Source organism: Bombina bombina, chromosome 6 (assembly GCF_027579735.1).
Source record: "Bombina bombina isolate aBomBom1 chromosome 6, aBomBom1.pri, whole genome shotgun sequence".
Lineage (NCBI taxonomy): Eukaryota > Metazoa > Chordata > Amphibia > Anura > Bombinatoridae > Bombina > Bombina bombina.
The window spans coordinates 761,827,304-761,840,828 of record NC_069504.1 but is presented as its reverse complement, the minus strand read 5'-3'; the positions used below and the strand labels follow the sequence as shown (position 1 = coordinate 761,840,828).

The following is a 13,525-nucleotide window of genomic DNA, read 5'->3' as shown; positions in this document are numbered from 1 at the left end:
AGGCTCCGCCCACCCCAGTCATTCGACCGACGGACAGGAGGAAATATATATAGGAGAAACCATATGATACCGTGGTGACTGTAGTTAGAGAAAATAATTCATCAGACCTGATTAAAAAACCAGGGCGGGCAGTGGACCGGACACACCGTTGGAGAAAGTAATTTATCAGGTAAGCATAAATTCTGTTTTCTCCAACATAGGTGTGTCCGGTCCACGGCGTCATCCTTACTTGTGGGAACCAATACCAAAGCTTTAGGACACGGATGAAGGGAGGGAGCAAATCAGGTCACCTAAATGGAAGGCACCACGGCTTGCAAAACCTTTCTCCCAAAAATAGCCTCCGAAGAAGCAAAAGTATCAAATTTGTAAAATTTGGCAAAAGTGTGCAGTGAAGACCAAGTCGCTGCCTTACATATCTGGTCAACAGAAGCCTCGTTCTTGAAGGCCCATGTGGAAGCCACAGCCCTTGCAACGGCAAAGAGAATGACTGGGGTGGGCGGAGCCTAGGAGGGATCATGTGACCAGCTTTGCTGGGACTCTTTGCCATTTCCTGTTGGGGAAGAGAATATCCCACAAGTAAGGATGACGCTGTGGACCGGACACACCTATGTTGGAGAAAATAAAAACCTAACATTTTTGTCACCACACTCCTCTTTGCCCTTCCTAGCAGTTAAGCAGGCAGAGAGAATGACTGGGGGGTGGAGCTAAGGGGGGAGCTATATAGGCAGCTCTGCTGTGGGTGCTCTCTCTGCCACTTCCTGTAGGGGAGGAGAATATCCCACAAGTAAGCATGAATCCGTGGACTCGATACATCTTACAAGAGAAATTCACGCGCCAATAATGACGCAATAAACTTTGGCATTTTGCGCCCTCGCAAGCCTAATTTTGCCCGCGAAATTTAATGAAAAAAGCAGTCAATTTGAAAAAAAGACTAAACCCCAGGTAAGAAAAATATTTCCTAAATATGTTTTTCCCCAAATATGAAACTGACAGTCTTGCAAAAGGAAATATACATAAACCTGACTCATGGCAAATATAAGTACAAAACATATATTTAGAACTTTATATTAATGCATAAAGTGCCAAACCATAGCTGAGAGTGTCTTAAGTAATAAAAACATACTTACCGAAAGACACCCATCCACATATAGCAGATAGTCAAACCAGTACTGAAACGGTTATCGGTAAAGGTAATGGAATATGAGAGTATATCGTCGATCTGAATAAGAGAGGTAGGAGATGAATCTCTACGACCGATAACACAGAACCTATGAAATAGATCTCCCGTGAGGAAAACCATTGCATTCAATAGGTGATACTCCCTTCACATCCCTCTGACATTCACTGTACTCTGAGAGGAACCGGGCTTCAAAATGCTGAGAAGCGCATAACGTAGAAATCTTAACACAAATTTACTTCACCACCTCCATAGGAGGCAAAGTTTGTAAAACTGAATTGTGGGTGTAGTGAGGGGTGTATTTATAGGCATTTTGAGGTTTGGGAAACTTTGCCCCTCCTGGTAGGATTGTATATCCCATACATCACTAGCTCATGGACTCTTGCCAATTACATGAAAGAAACAAGGTAAAAGAAGAAAAACTGCCCAGAAATGCAGGACGAGTAGCCTAGCTCCGGTCTCTAGGACCCCTAGAACCGATATGATCCAGAATCAAACGCCCATACAAGATAGAACTTAAAACAGTTCCTTTCTTCATCAAGATTGGATGGACTTGCTCAGTCTGGGCCGGAATAGCTAGAACCAACTCCTTTTCTCGAGAAGTAGGAAAGAGTAAACGTAACCGACATATCTGTCAGTGCATTCGAGTACTAAACCGAAAATTCGTAAATTTCAGCTTCTGCTAGAAGAACTGCTAACAATCCATGATGTAAATCTGACTCGAAAATGTCGAGGGAACCAGCACCTCGAACTGAATCGGGATGCTTCCATAGGAAGCCTCCAGAAATATTGACAACCAAAGTCGTCACCTTCTAACATCCCATATGACGAAACGTCTTCCGCAAAAGAGTTTCTACAACAACCAAGAGCTCTTAAAGAGCTATCCTAACCGGATATAAAAGAAAATAGGCAAGTGCACAAAAAGTGATAGCCAAGGAGAAATGTGCAAAAACACAGGCCCTGCCTGTCCTTCAACACAAACTCCCATGTAGAGCTCTTGACTGGGATTCTAAAAATAAAATGTGTAGACGAGAAAAGAATAGGGAACTCCATCCTTCTCCACTTGTCTAATCAAGATTGCTATCTGATTTAGAGGACAGAGATTCGACTGACGGATCAGTACAAGGAGTCTCTAACATCGCCAAAACTTCTCTCAAAAGCTAGCACAGGCATGTCATTCTAAATCAAAATGCTAAATCCTCTTCGGTCGGAGGAATCAAATCAACAGACTTCGACCCTGAAGGTCCTAACTCTAAAGCCTCAGAGGGAACCGCATCCCCAGATGACTGATCGGCTACAATCGTCAAATTACAAGACGAAGTGCATGGATTAACCCTTCGCTTGCGCGTAGCAGGAAGAGTCAAAATCGCTAAGGCCGTAGAGATGTCCATGAGGAACTGCGCAGTAACCTCTGGTGGAAAAAAGGCCCCTTTAGGCGAAGGAGCAGATGTACCCAGGGGACACTGCATATGTAGGAACAAAAGATTCTAGGGAACACACCTCATGGGACGAGGAATCCTCAGAGGTGGGCGGCTCAGTGATCTAAAACATCTCAACATTGGTTGATGAGAACACCCTGTTGAGGCATACGGAACATAATTGAGAGGGCTGGACTACCCTCACAATATACACAGGTATCAAATTTAGTATTAGAAGGATCCCCCTCTAAATGATCAAAATCCTCCATAATTCGTCTAATTACAGAAAAAAAAAATGACCCAGACAGATAGTGAAATTGCTTCTTGCTGCAGAGACATGTCAGGAAAAGGAAAAAAAAAAAACTTGACCATTCCCAGGCACCCGGTGCGTCATGCAGGACCGCGCCTGCTAAGGAAAAGCGCGCCAGCTTAATAAAACTGCACAGCTCTCAACATAAAAATAAATAACCTGTATGTTCTGTATCAGCCTATGAGCAAAAAACGTCTTACACACAAAGCAGTCAAAATCACATAACAAACATGATTAAACAACCCCACTGTTCAATAATCCCCCTCAGGGGATATTAACTGTTTATCCAAACAGACAAAAGAAGTCCCACTGTGACCCCGTGTTCCATCGTTAACATATGTTTAAAAAAATGAAAAGATCTTACCGGAATCTATGCTGTGGAACAGAAACACGATACTTCAAGTTTGACAGATTGTAGCAGCGCTTCTGACATTGACTTGAGTAAAGAAAAGCAGGCAGCGAAACTTGTCAACACGGATTGCTTAGGAGCTGTTAATATGAGTCTGGATGGTTTCGCAGAAAGACTCTCCCTGCATCTCCAGACTCTAACTTTTATCAATGCTCTCACTGAGAGGCTGACAAGACTACTTAAAACTCCAGCCCGATGTCGAAGGGTACTACCCTCCATAAGGAACTACTCCGAAATCTTCTGACACTTCTCTGTCAACCTCCTGTGACGAAAGGCAAAGAATGAATGGGGGATGAGGGAAGTAGGGGAGGTATTTAAACCTTTGGCTGGGGTGTCTTTGCCTTCTCTTGGTGGCCAGGTTATGTATTCCCACAAGTAATTAATGCAGCTGTGGACTCTCCCTGTATTAAGAAGGAAATGGCACTTACCTGCACCCTTGACTGTCCGACAGTAGGACTGCTCACCTGGCATGAGAGGAAGCCACTCCTCAGAGACCTGTGGAAAAAAGAATGAACAGAGTAAGCCTACTCTGGCATTTTGTTTGAGGGCAGCAATCTGTCACGAAAACTCAGTGAGGCCCACCCCACAAGTTCCTAACTGCTTGAAAGCTACCACAGCCCTACTGAAGGTACTAACGTGGAGTACAGCTATACCAAGCTTGCCAGGAAAGATCAGAGCAAACCTGCTCAGGCTTCCAAAATAATAAAATCTTGATAGAAGAATTCTTAAACAGACACCTAAACTTCACCTTCTCCTTGCACTGAAGGCAAAGAGAATGACAGGGGATTGTGGGAAGAGAAGTGATACTTAACAGCTTTTTTTTTTAACAATTTTTATTGGGGTACTCAAAATAGGCATATAAACAGCATATATATGTAACAAAAATGGCATGCAGTAAGTTTACTTGAAATGTTACATAATTAAAACAGAAAAAAAAAAAAGTTAGTATGTAGTGCCTATATAAAGGGGAACCTTCTCTAGCCAACACTGGAGGTCCCTTATGGACCAAACAAAAGGGGAATAACTGGAAGTGAGGGAAGGTAAAAGGAAAAAGAGAGATCACTCTTGGATCTCACAATTATGACCTCGGATTTTGTAGGTTATTTTTCTGTGGTGCTATTTTTCTTTCCATAAAGATGCTTACAATAGACTAAAGCTTTCTGTCCTAGAGATAACATGGTAAGACCCTCTTGGGTCTGATATATAAAGACATTATAGGAACAGGGGTTATTGCTGAATAAAGGTATACAATATTGGTAGGAAAGAACTATGGTTGGGATGCGGCACAAGAAAAACAAGCCGCGTAGATAGCCCTCCTATAAAAGGAGGATTATTATGGTGGTGGGGGGGGGGGGGGGAGGTGGTAATGTAAATAAGATAAGTAAAATAAGTAGCTTGGGGACTGAAAGGCTTATTATGAGTTAGGGGAAGGGTAATTGGATAAATGTATTAGGTATCAAATGCCAAGTATACTAAGTAGACGGGCTGCAGTGCTACAGGGCAACATAAGCATACGCAAATTCTCATGAACATATTGATTAACAAGAGAAAAAAAAAAAAAAGTGGATTGGATACATATCAGATTAGTGATGTACCTAGTACAGTTGAGCCTAGTTCCGTGTATAACGGGACTAACAGGATGCATGAAACACAAACAAGATGCAATGCACAGATAAGATGCTGAATAATAGCAGCCAAGCAGGACCAGCCCGCACCAGTATTGGGCAGAGGAAACTATGTGTCGCCCCATATCAATGGCCGCAACATCATGTTAAGAATATTACAAATTACATCTCACATCAAGAGCTTATAATAACCACCATTGCTAATTGGGCACTGGGCCTATGGAAATGTATACCAGGGCGTTACGTTGAATATCTAGTAAAAAAACACAGTCTGTATGGATAGGTGTTAATAATAAATTATCATCGTTGTGGGGAGAGGACTAGGGAAAGTATGTGCTATAGAGTACCAGTACCACTGGACATTGTGTGTACTATGAAGCTGCCTCGGCCGGAGGCAACGCCTATGCTAAAAATTAATAAGTCTCAGCAGTTACAGTAATGTAATATGGGTATAGCTTCCCTTATGTCCCCCAAAAAGAGAGTAGGTGGTTTATTAAAATGCAAAAGAAGGCGAAAACATGGTTTACAAACTTACAGCAAGATGTTTTACTTCAACTAAAGTGTGCTAAATACTAGTAAGGGTTGTGGAAAGATGTGAGGGATCTCAGCCATTGATGTCAGTAAGTGTTATATGTTGCTGCTAACATCTATGAATAAAGTAAAGCTAGAAAAACATTGAACATTACTGTCATGACTATTTAACAAACAGACAATGGCACCTGTACATCGTAAAACTATAAAAAAAAGCAACAGCACATTGGCCCACTATCCTCTTTGAAGCTGGATAGGGGATAATGGAGTGATGTATAGTCAGTTTTTTTTTTTTACCCCACACCAGACCGCAAACCAGGGCAATCTCTTCTGGCTGCTCCAGCCGAACTAAGTGCACAGCTAGGAGACAGACCCAAGTGAACGGCTAGGATAGAGGCCACCTCGCCGTTGCTGACACTCTGACAAAGTCTCCCCAGAGGTGCTCGTGTTCAGGTCACTAGGATTAGTAATCAGTGGGATACTGCTGTGAAGTTCCAAGAAATTCCCAGGTAATACCAGGTTCTTTTCCACCTCAAGCTGACGCCAAAAAATCAGACACCTCCGTTTTTAGATCTGTGCTGTCTAAGTCTGTTGTAGCACCTTGAGATAGGCCAGCATTGTCTGCCAGATGATAACAGTCCGTCATCGATAAGCTCTGTGTGTGGAAATCTGATGTTTTGCCGGGTAGCGATTGCTGGGATCTCAAAACACTGCCGTCACCAGGTTCGTTACTAGTACTGTCTCTAAAGTGCATGGCAGGAGTATTAACGATAGTGGGATGGAATGCGGCCTCAATCGAAGCTGTAAAGTCTTCTTGATATTGCCGCAGCAGAAGACCAACTGCCTGTAGTAAAGTATGGGGCTCCATTTTGAGTATCGGAAACTGACACAGGGGGATGCTTGGCTAAGGCTCAGTTGAATCTCCGGTATCTGTGATCAGTGCCTTATTCACAAAGTGGTAGCTTGATTTTCAGGCTCCTTTGATTCCACAGCCGGCTCCTCTCTATATGTATAGATCGCTGTGCTAGACCTCCACGTGGTCTCATACAAACTAAATCAGTGTTTATCTAGTTAACACTTTAAAGTTCGAGAAAAAAAGCCTCACAAATTGGTTTCCTCTTCTGTAATAAGCAAAAACCCATAAGCAATGTACTTATATTGCGCAGAACGCCATAGAATTAAGATATTTTATTTTCTTTTTTCCAGAAGCTCTTTCTCTGTGCGACCTATTGCTTTGGCGTCTGGCTCCGCCCCCACCATACTTAACAGCTTTGCTGTGGTGCTCTTCGCCTCCTCCTGCTGGCCGGGAGTGATACTCCCAACAGTAATTGTTGATTCCGTGCACTCACTGTATCTTAAAGAAATGTTCTTTTGTGATTCAGACAGCGCACAATTTAAAAAAAAAAAAAAAGTTTCCATATTAAATTTGCTTAGTTTCCATGATATTCTGTGTTGACGAGATACCTAGGTAGGCATCTGGAGCACTGCATGACAGGAAATAGTGCTGCCATCTAGTGCTCTTGCAAATTGATAACATTCTTGCAAATCTGCTGCTATATAGTGCCTCAAAACTAGTCCGGCTCCTATGCTCATATCCCTGCTTTTCAAAACATACCAAGAGAATGAAAAATGTATAGAAGTAAATTAGAAAGTGGTTTAAAATCGAATGCTCTATCTGAATCGTGAAAAACATTTTGAGTGTTATATCCCTTTAAGGGAAATACATTTTAACAGCAAACTCTCTCTTTACCAAGCATATGCTTTTATTTTCTCATTACATCTGATAAAACTTAAAAAAAAAAATGAAAAAAAAAGTCCCTTTTAGCACAATGTTTCACTCTAAATATTTTTTCAACTTTTAAATGAAGTAATCTATTAACATAAAGTGACATTGTACACTAGAGTTTTCTTTGCATAAATGTTATGTAGATTATCTATTTATATAGCCCACCAGGGAGTGTTTTTGTAAATTTAGTTTTGTTCAATTTTAAATAACATTGTGCGGATTTTCAGCCTCCTAACCAAGCCCCAAAGGTTTAGGTGTATACTGATGTCTACAGCTTGTTTGTATAATGGGTTCATATGCAGGGGGGAGGGGAGTGTGTCTTTCATGCTTTTCCAGTCTAACCTAATCAACAGTGCTAAACTGGGAGCTTCTAAGTACATTTTGAAAAGGTTTTATACTTTATTTTTTTATTATTATCTATGCATATTCTTCTTTATAGAAGTGCCTATTACATGCAGTACGTTATATGAGAATTGGTGTATACTGTCCCATTAAGCCAACTTACTTTGTCATGTTTTAGGAATGATTATAAAACTGATGACTACTGTTGTATAGTATTTGTTATAATAATTTCTAAGTATTGCAACTCTTACCATGGTTTTAACAATACTGTTTGGCCAGGTCATTTTTCCAGGTCTCTGTCGCGTGGTTAAACTCTCCCAGTATTTGTCAATAAATGGAATTATATCCTACAGAAAAATTTAAAAAAAAAGTTTTTTTTAAAAAAAAATAGCGCTTAAGTTAATGCAAATACTACTGTGGAGGGTCATATAACATGCACTAGAATATGGCAATCTAGCTCCAATGTTTGATCATGCCTGCTTTAGAATTAAAGGCACACAAAGAAATGTATTCACATGAAAATGCAGTAGAAAAATATGCTGGTTCATTAAAATAAAGAATAAAACAGAATGAAATAAAGAACGGTGTTCCAAAGTCTTATGAAGTCTTCATAATGCATAATAAAAAGACAAATAAGCAGTAGATTTTTTTTTCTGCCATATGTATTTTTTTCTCCCATTATACGGCCCCATGTAATCATGTGACATCAGCCAATCACAAACTAGTATATGTATACCCTGTGAGCTTGTGCACATACTCAATAGGATCTTGTTCCCAGAAAGTGTGAATATGAAAAGACTGTGCACATTTTCTAAATGGTAAATTGGTAGTAAATTGGAAAGTCTCTTAAAAATGCATGCTCTATCTGAATCATAAAAGTTTATTTTGACTTGAGTGTCCCTTTAAAGGGACAGTCTAGTTAAATGGACAGTCTACACCAGAATTTGTATTGTTTTAAAAAGATAGATAATTCCTTTATTACCCATTTTAATACACTTTTTACCTCTGATTACCTTGTATCCAAGCCTCAGCAAACTTCCCCTTATTTCAGTTCTTTTGACAGACTTGCATTTTAGCCAATCAGTGCTGACTCCTAGGTAACTCCATGAGCGTGAGCACACATGAACACACTCTAGTGGTAAAAAAACTGTCAAAATGCACCCAGATAAGAGTCGGCCTTCAAGATCTAAGAAATTAACATATTAACCTCCTATGTTTAGCTTTCAACTAAGTATACCAAGAGAAAAAAGCAAAATTGGTGATAAAAGGAAATTGCATGCCCTATCTGAATCATGAAAGTTTAATTTTTAAACAACTTCTTAATTTTCTTTTATAATCAATTATTTAAGAGTCAGCACAGATTGACCAAAATGCAAGTCTGTCAAAAGAACCAAGATGAGGGAGCAGTCTACAGAGGCTTAGATACAAGGTAATCACAGAAGTAAAACATGTATTAATATAACAGTGTTGGTTATGCAAAACGGTGGAATTGGTAATAAGAGGGATTATCTATCTTTTTTAAACAATAACAATTCTGGAGAAGACTGTTCCTTTAAAGGACCACTCAATGCAGTAGAAGTGCATAATAAAGACAATGATTTAACACCAACTCTTAATTTCAAATAAGCAGTACATATGTTTTCTGTTATATTTATAATTTATTTTTTGAACATTTTCCGGCCCCCTGTACCATATGACAGACATCAGCCAATTAAAGGCAAGTAAACGTATACCCTGTGAGCTTGTGCACATGCTCAGTAGGATCTTGTTACCCAGAATGTGTGTGTATATAACAAGATTGTACAAAATCTGATAATGAAAGTAAATTGGAAAGTGTCTTAAAACTTAATGTACTTTCTGAATCATAAAAGTTTATTTTGACTTGAGTGTCCCTTTAACTATCTTATGGAACCCTCTGCCTCGATCCTATTGCTAAAGGGCCATAATATCCAAATATTTAAACACTTGAAAGTGATGCAGCATAGCTGTAAAAAGCTGTCTAGAAAATATCACCTGAACATCTCTATGTAAAAAAGAAAGATATTTTACCTCAAAAGTTCCTCAGTAGCCACCTCCCATTGTAAAGGATTTCTAAGCAGCATTTTAGTGTGTCTGTCCTAGGACAGCAGAAGGGATGAGCATTGTGCACTCATATTATTTCACCAATCAGGTAAAGGAAGCTTACTATGAAATCTCATGAGAGTTAAGTCAAATCTCATGAGATCACAGTAAAAGAGTTCATGACCTCAGCACTGCTGATGCTGATTGGCTGCTGTTCAATTCTTTTAATTTTTTTACCTGCAGCTGGGAGCAGCTGAGTATAACTTTTTACACAGAACTTACTCTGCTGAGCTGAGGAAATTGTGAGGTAAAATATCTTCCTTTTTTACATAGAGATGCTCAGGTGATATTTTCCTGTCTGCTTTTTACAGTTATACTGCATCCGTTTCAAGTGATTTATCATATGAGTATTATGTCCCTTTAAGTTTCAACCACTCCCTAAAGACTAACTTTTTCTTACCTTAGTTCCTCTTCTTTTTTCATCCCCCCTGAACCCCATTAACATGTAAGCCTACAAGCCCAGCTATCTTATAGATCACCACATATATAGGTAATCTACAATAGAGCAATACTTGGCAGGGCCATCTACTCGTTTGCTTCTTATAAATGTTATCTTTGCATATCATACCTGGGGTTTACAGCGCTAATAAATCGGTTGCCGCTCTACAAATAAATGATTATTCAATTTTGTGGATTTTTTAAAAAACATTTTAATGAAAATAGTTATATGTACTTTTATCTGATCAGGAAGTGATGATCTTAAACGCCAAATTACATAATATTTTTAATGTTCATAATCAACACTACAGTAATTGGCAAAATGTACTTTAGCAGTAAAAATCTGAAAAGCAATGTCCCCTCCCCCCCCTGTCTTGTCTGGCCTTAATAGTAGATCAAATCTATATGAAGAAATCACGTGTTTCTGTGTGTGTTGCAAATGAGGTTAGATGCAGCTTGTTATGGTATAACCCTGTTATCAAGGGTTAATACCAGATGAAAGATGCCCTGAATATGGGATCAGCAACACACAAATCCAGTTAATTTCCCCACAAACACGAGACCAAGCTCCGTCTTGAGGGTAAAACAGAATCTACTTTATTGAGGGCTATATGCCTGGTATTTATGCAGGTCTCCCACCTAATTGACACTCTCATTCAACTCTCAGAGCTCTTTGTTTTCTTTAAAAGCAGGTCCTTTTGCTCAGATACTTGTTTATAGTCCTTCTCCTGCTTATTTCTGGTTCAAAAACAACTCCAACTGTCTTAGACAAAACAGTTACTCAAAACTGAAGTTAACCCCTCCAACAACAGTTACTCAAAACTGAAGTTAACCCCTCCAGTACTGTTGGATGTGCACCCTGTACCTATAAAGGGAACAGGGTGACTTAACATAATGCCTGAATCCATAATCCGTAGGGAGGTTGACAGAGGGGTCTGTCACACAGTTGTAGTATGCTCCCCCGGTCAAACCACCAGGCTGATTTTACCGACAAACCCAGGATAAAATTTAGGCCAATACTAAGCTCTATTTAGAAAAACATAATTTATGCTTACCTGATAAATTTATTTCTCTTGTAGTGTATCCAGTCCACGGATCATCCATTACTTGTGGGATATTCTCCTTCCCAACAGGAAGTTGCAAGAGGATCACCCACAGCAGAGCTGCTATATAGCTCCTCCCCTCACTGCCATATCCAGTCATTTGACCGAAACAAGCCGAGAAAGGAGAAACCATAGGGTGCAGTGGTGACTGTAGTTTAATTAAAATTTAGACCTGCCTGAAAAGGACAGGGCGGGCCATGGACTGGATACACTACAAGAGAAATAAATTTATCAGATAAGCATAAATTATGTTTTCTCTTGTTAAGTGTATCCAGTCCACGGATCATCCATTACTTGTGGGATACCAATACCAAAGTTAAAGTACACGGATGATGGGAGGGACAAGGCAGGAACTTAAACGGAAGGAACCACTGCCTGTAGAACCTTTCTCCCAAAAACAGCCTCCGAAGAAGCAAAAGTATCAAATTTGTAAAATTTGGAAAAAGGATGAAGGGAAGACCAAGTTGCAGCCTTGCAAATCTGTTCCACAGAGGCCTCATTTTTAAAGGCCCAGGTGGAAGCCACAGCTCTAGTAGAATGAGCTGTAATCCTTTCAGGGGGCTGCTGTCCAGCATTCTCATAGGCTAAACGGATTATACTCCGAAGCCAAAAAGAAAGAGAGGTTGCCGAGGCCTTCTGACCTCTCCTCTGTCCACAGTAAACAACAAACAGGTTAGATGTTTGGCGAAAATCTTTAGTAGCCTGTAAGTAAAACTTCAAGGCACGGACTACATCTAGATTATGCAAAAGACGTTCCTTCTTTGAAGAAGGATTAGGACATAATGATGGAACAACAATCTCTTGATTGATATTCTTGTTAGAAACCACCTTAGGTAAAAACCCAGGTTTTGTACGCAGAACAACTTTATCTGAATGAAAGATCAGATAAGGAGAATCACAATGTAAGGCAGATAACTCCGAGACTCTTCGAGCCGAGGAAATAGCCATCAGAAAAAGAACTTTCCATGAAAGAAGTTTGATATCAATAGAATGAAGGGGTTCAAACGGAACCCCTTGAAGAACTTTAAGAACCAAGTTTAAGCTCCATGGAGGAGCAACAGGTTTAAACACAGGCTTAATTCTAACTAAAGCCTGACAAAATGCCTGAACGTCTGGAACTTCTGCCAGACTCTTGTGTAAAAGAATAGACAGAGCAGAAATCTGTCCCTTTAAAGAACTAGCTGATAATCCTTGGTCCAAACCCTCTTGGAGGAAGGACAATATCCTAGGAATCCTAACCCTACTCCATGAATAATTCTTGGATTCACACCAATGAAGATATTTACGCCATATCTTGTGGTAAATTTTCCTGGTGACAGGCTTTCGTGCCTGTATTAAGGTATCAATTACTGACTCGGAGAAGCCACGCTTTGATAGGATCAAGCGTTCAATCTCCATGCAGTCAGTCTCAGAGAAAGTAGATTCGGATGATTGAAAGGACCTTGTATTAGAAGGTCTTGTCTCAGAGGCAGAGTCCATGGTGGAAAGGATGACATGTCCACTAGGTCTGCATACCAGGTCCTGCGTGGCCACGCAGGCGCTATCAATATCACCAAAGCTCTTTCCTGTTTGATTTTGGCAATCAGACGAGGGAGCAGAGGAAACGGTGGAAACACATAAGCCAGGTTGAAGAACCAAGGCGCTGCTAGAGCATCTATCAGTGCCGCTTCTGGGTCCCTGGACCTGGATCCATAACAAGGAAGCTTGGCGTTCTGGCGAGACGCCATGAGATCCAATTCTGGTTTGCCCCAACGGAGAACCAATTGAGCAAACACCTCCGGATGGAGTTCCCATTCCCCCGGATGAAAAGTCTGACGACTTAGAAAATCCGCCTCCCAGTTCTCTACACCTGGGATATGGATCGCTGACAGGTGGCAAGAGTGAGTCTCTGCCCAGCGAATTATCTTGGAGACTTCTGACATCGCTAGGGAACTCCTGGTTCCCCCTTGATGGTTGATGTAAGCCACAGTCGTAATGTTGTCCGACTGAAATCTGATGAACCTCAGTGTTGCTAGCTGAGGCCAAGCCAGAAGAGCATTGAATATTGCTCTTAACTCCAGAATATTTATTGGGAGGAGTTTCTCCTCCTGAGTCCATGAACCCTGAGCCTTCAGGGAGTTCCAGACTGCACCCCAACCTAGAAGGCTGGCATCTGTTGTTACAATTGTCCAATCTGGTCTGCGAAAGGTCATACCCTTTGACAGATGGGCCCGAGATAACCACCAGAGAAGAGAATCTCTGGTTTCCTGATCCAGATTTAGTAGA

At 40.6% G+C, this 13,525-nt stretch overlaps 1 protein-coding gene across 1 annotated transcript in view; it reads right to left on the bottom strand.

Moving 5' to 3' along the window:
- ASH2L (ASH2 like, histone lysine methyltransferase complex subunit) overlaps positions 1 to 13,525 on the bottom strand; it is a 579,627-nt gene that overhangs the window by 403,864 nt on the left and 162,238 nt on the right. Inside the window, exon 7 of the mRNA XM_053719418.1 lies at positions 7,850 to 7,945. Within this exon, the coding sequence (XP_053575393.1) occupies positions 7,850 to 7,945 (96 nt within the window). The remainder of the gene's footprint in view (positions 1 to 7,849; positions 7,946 to 13,525) is intronic.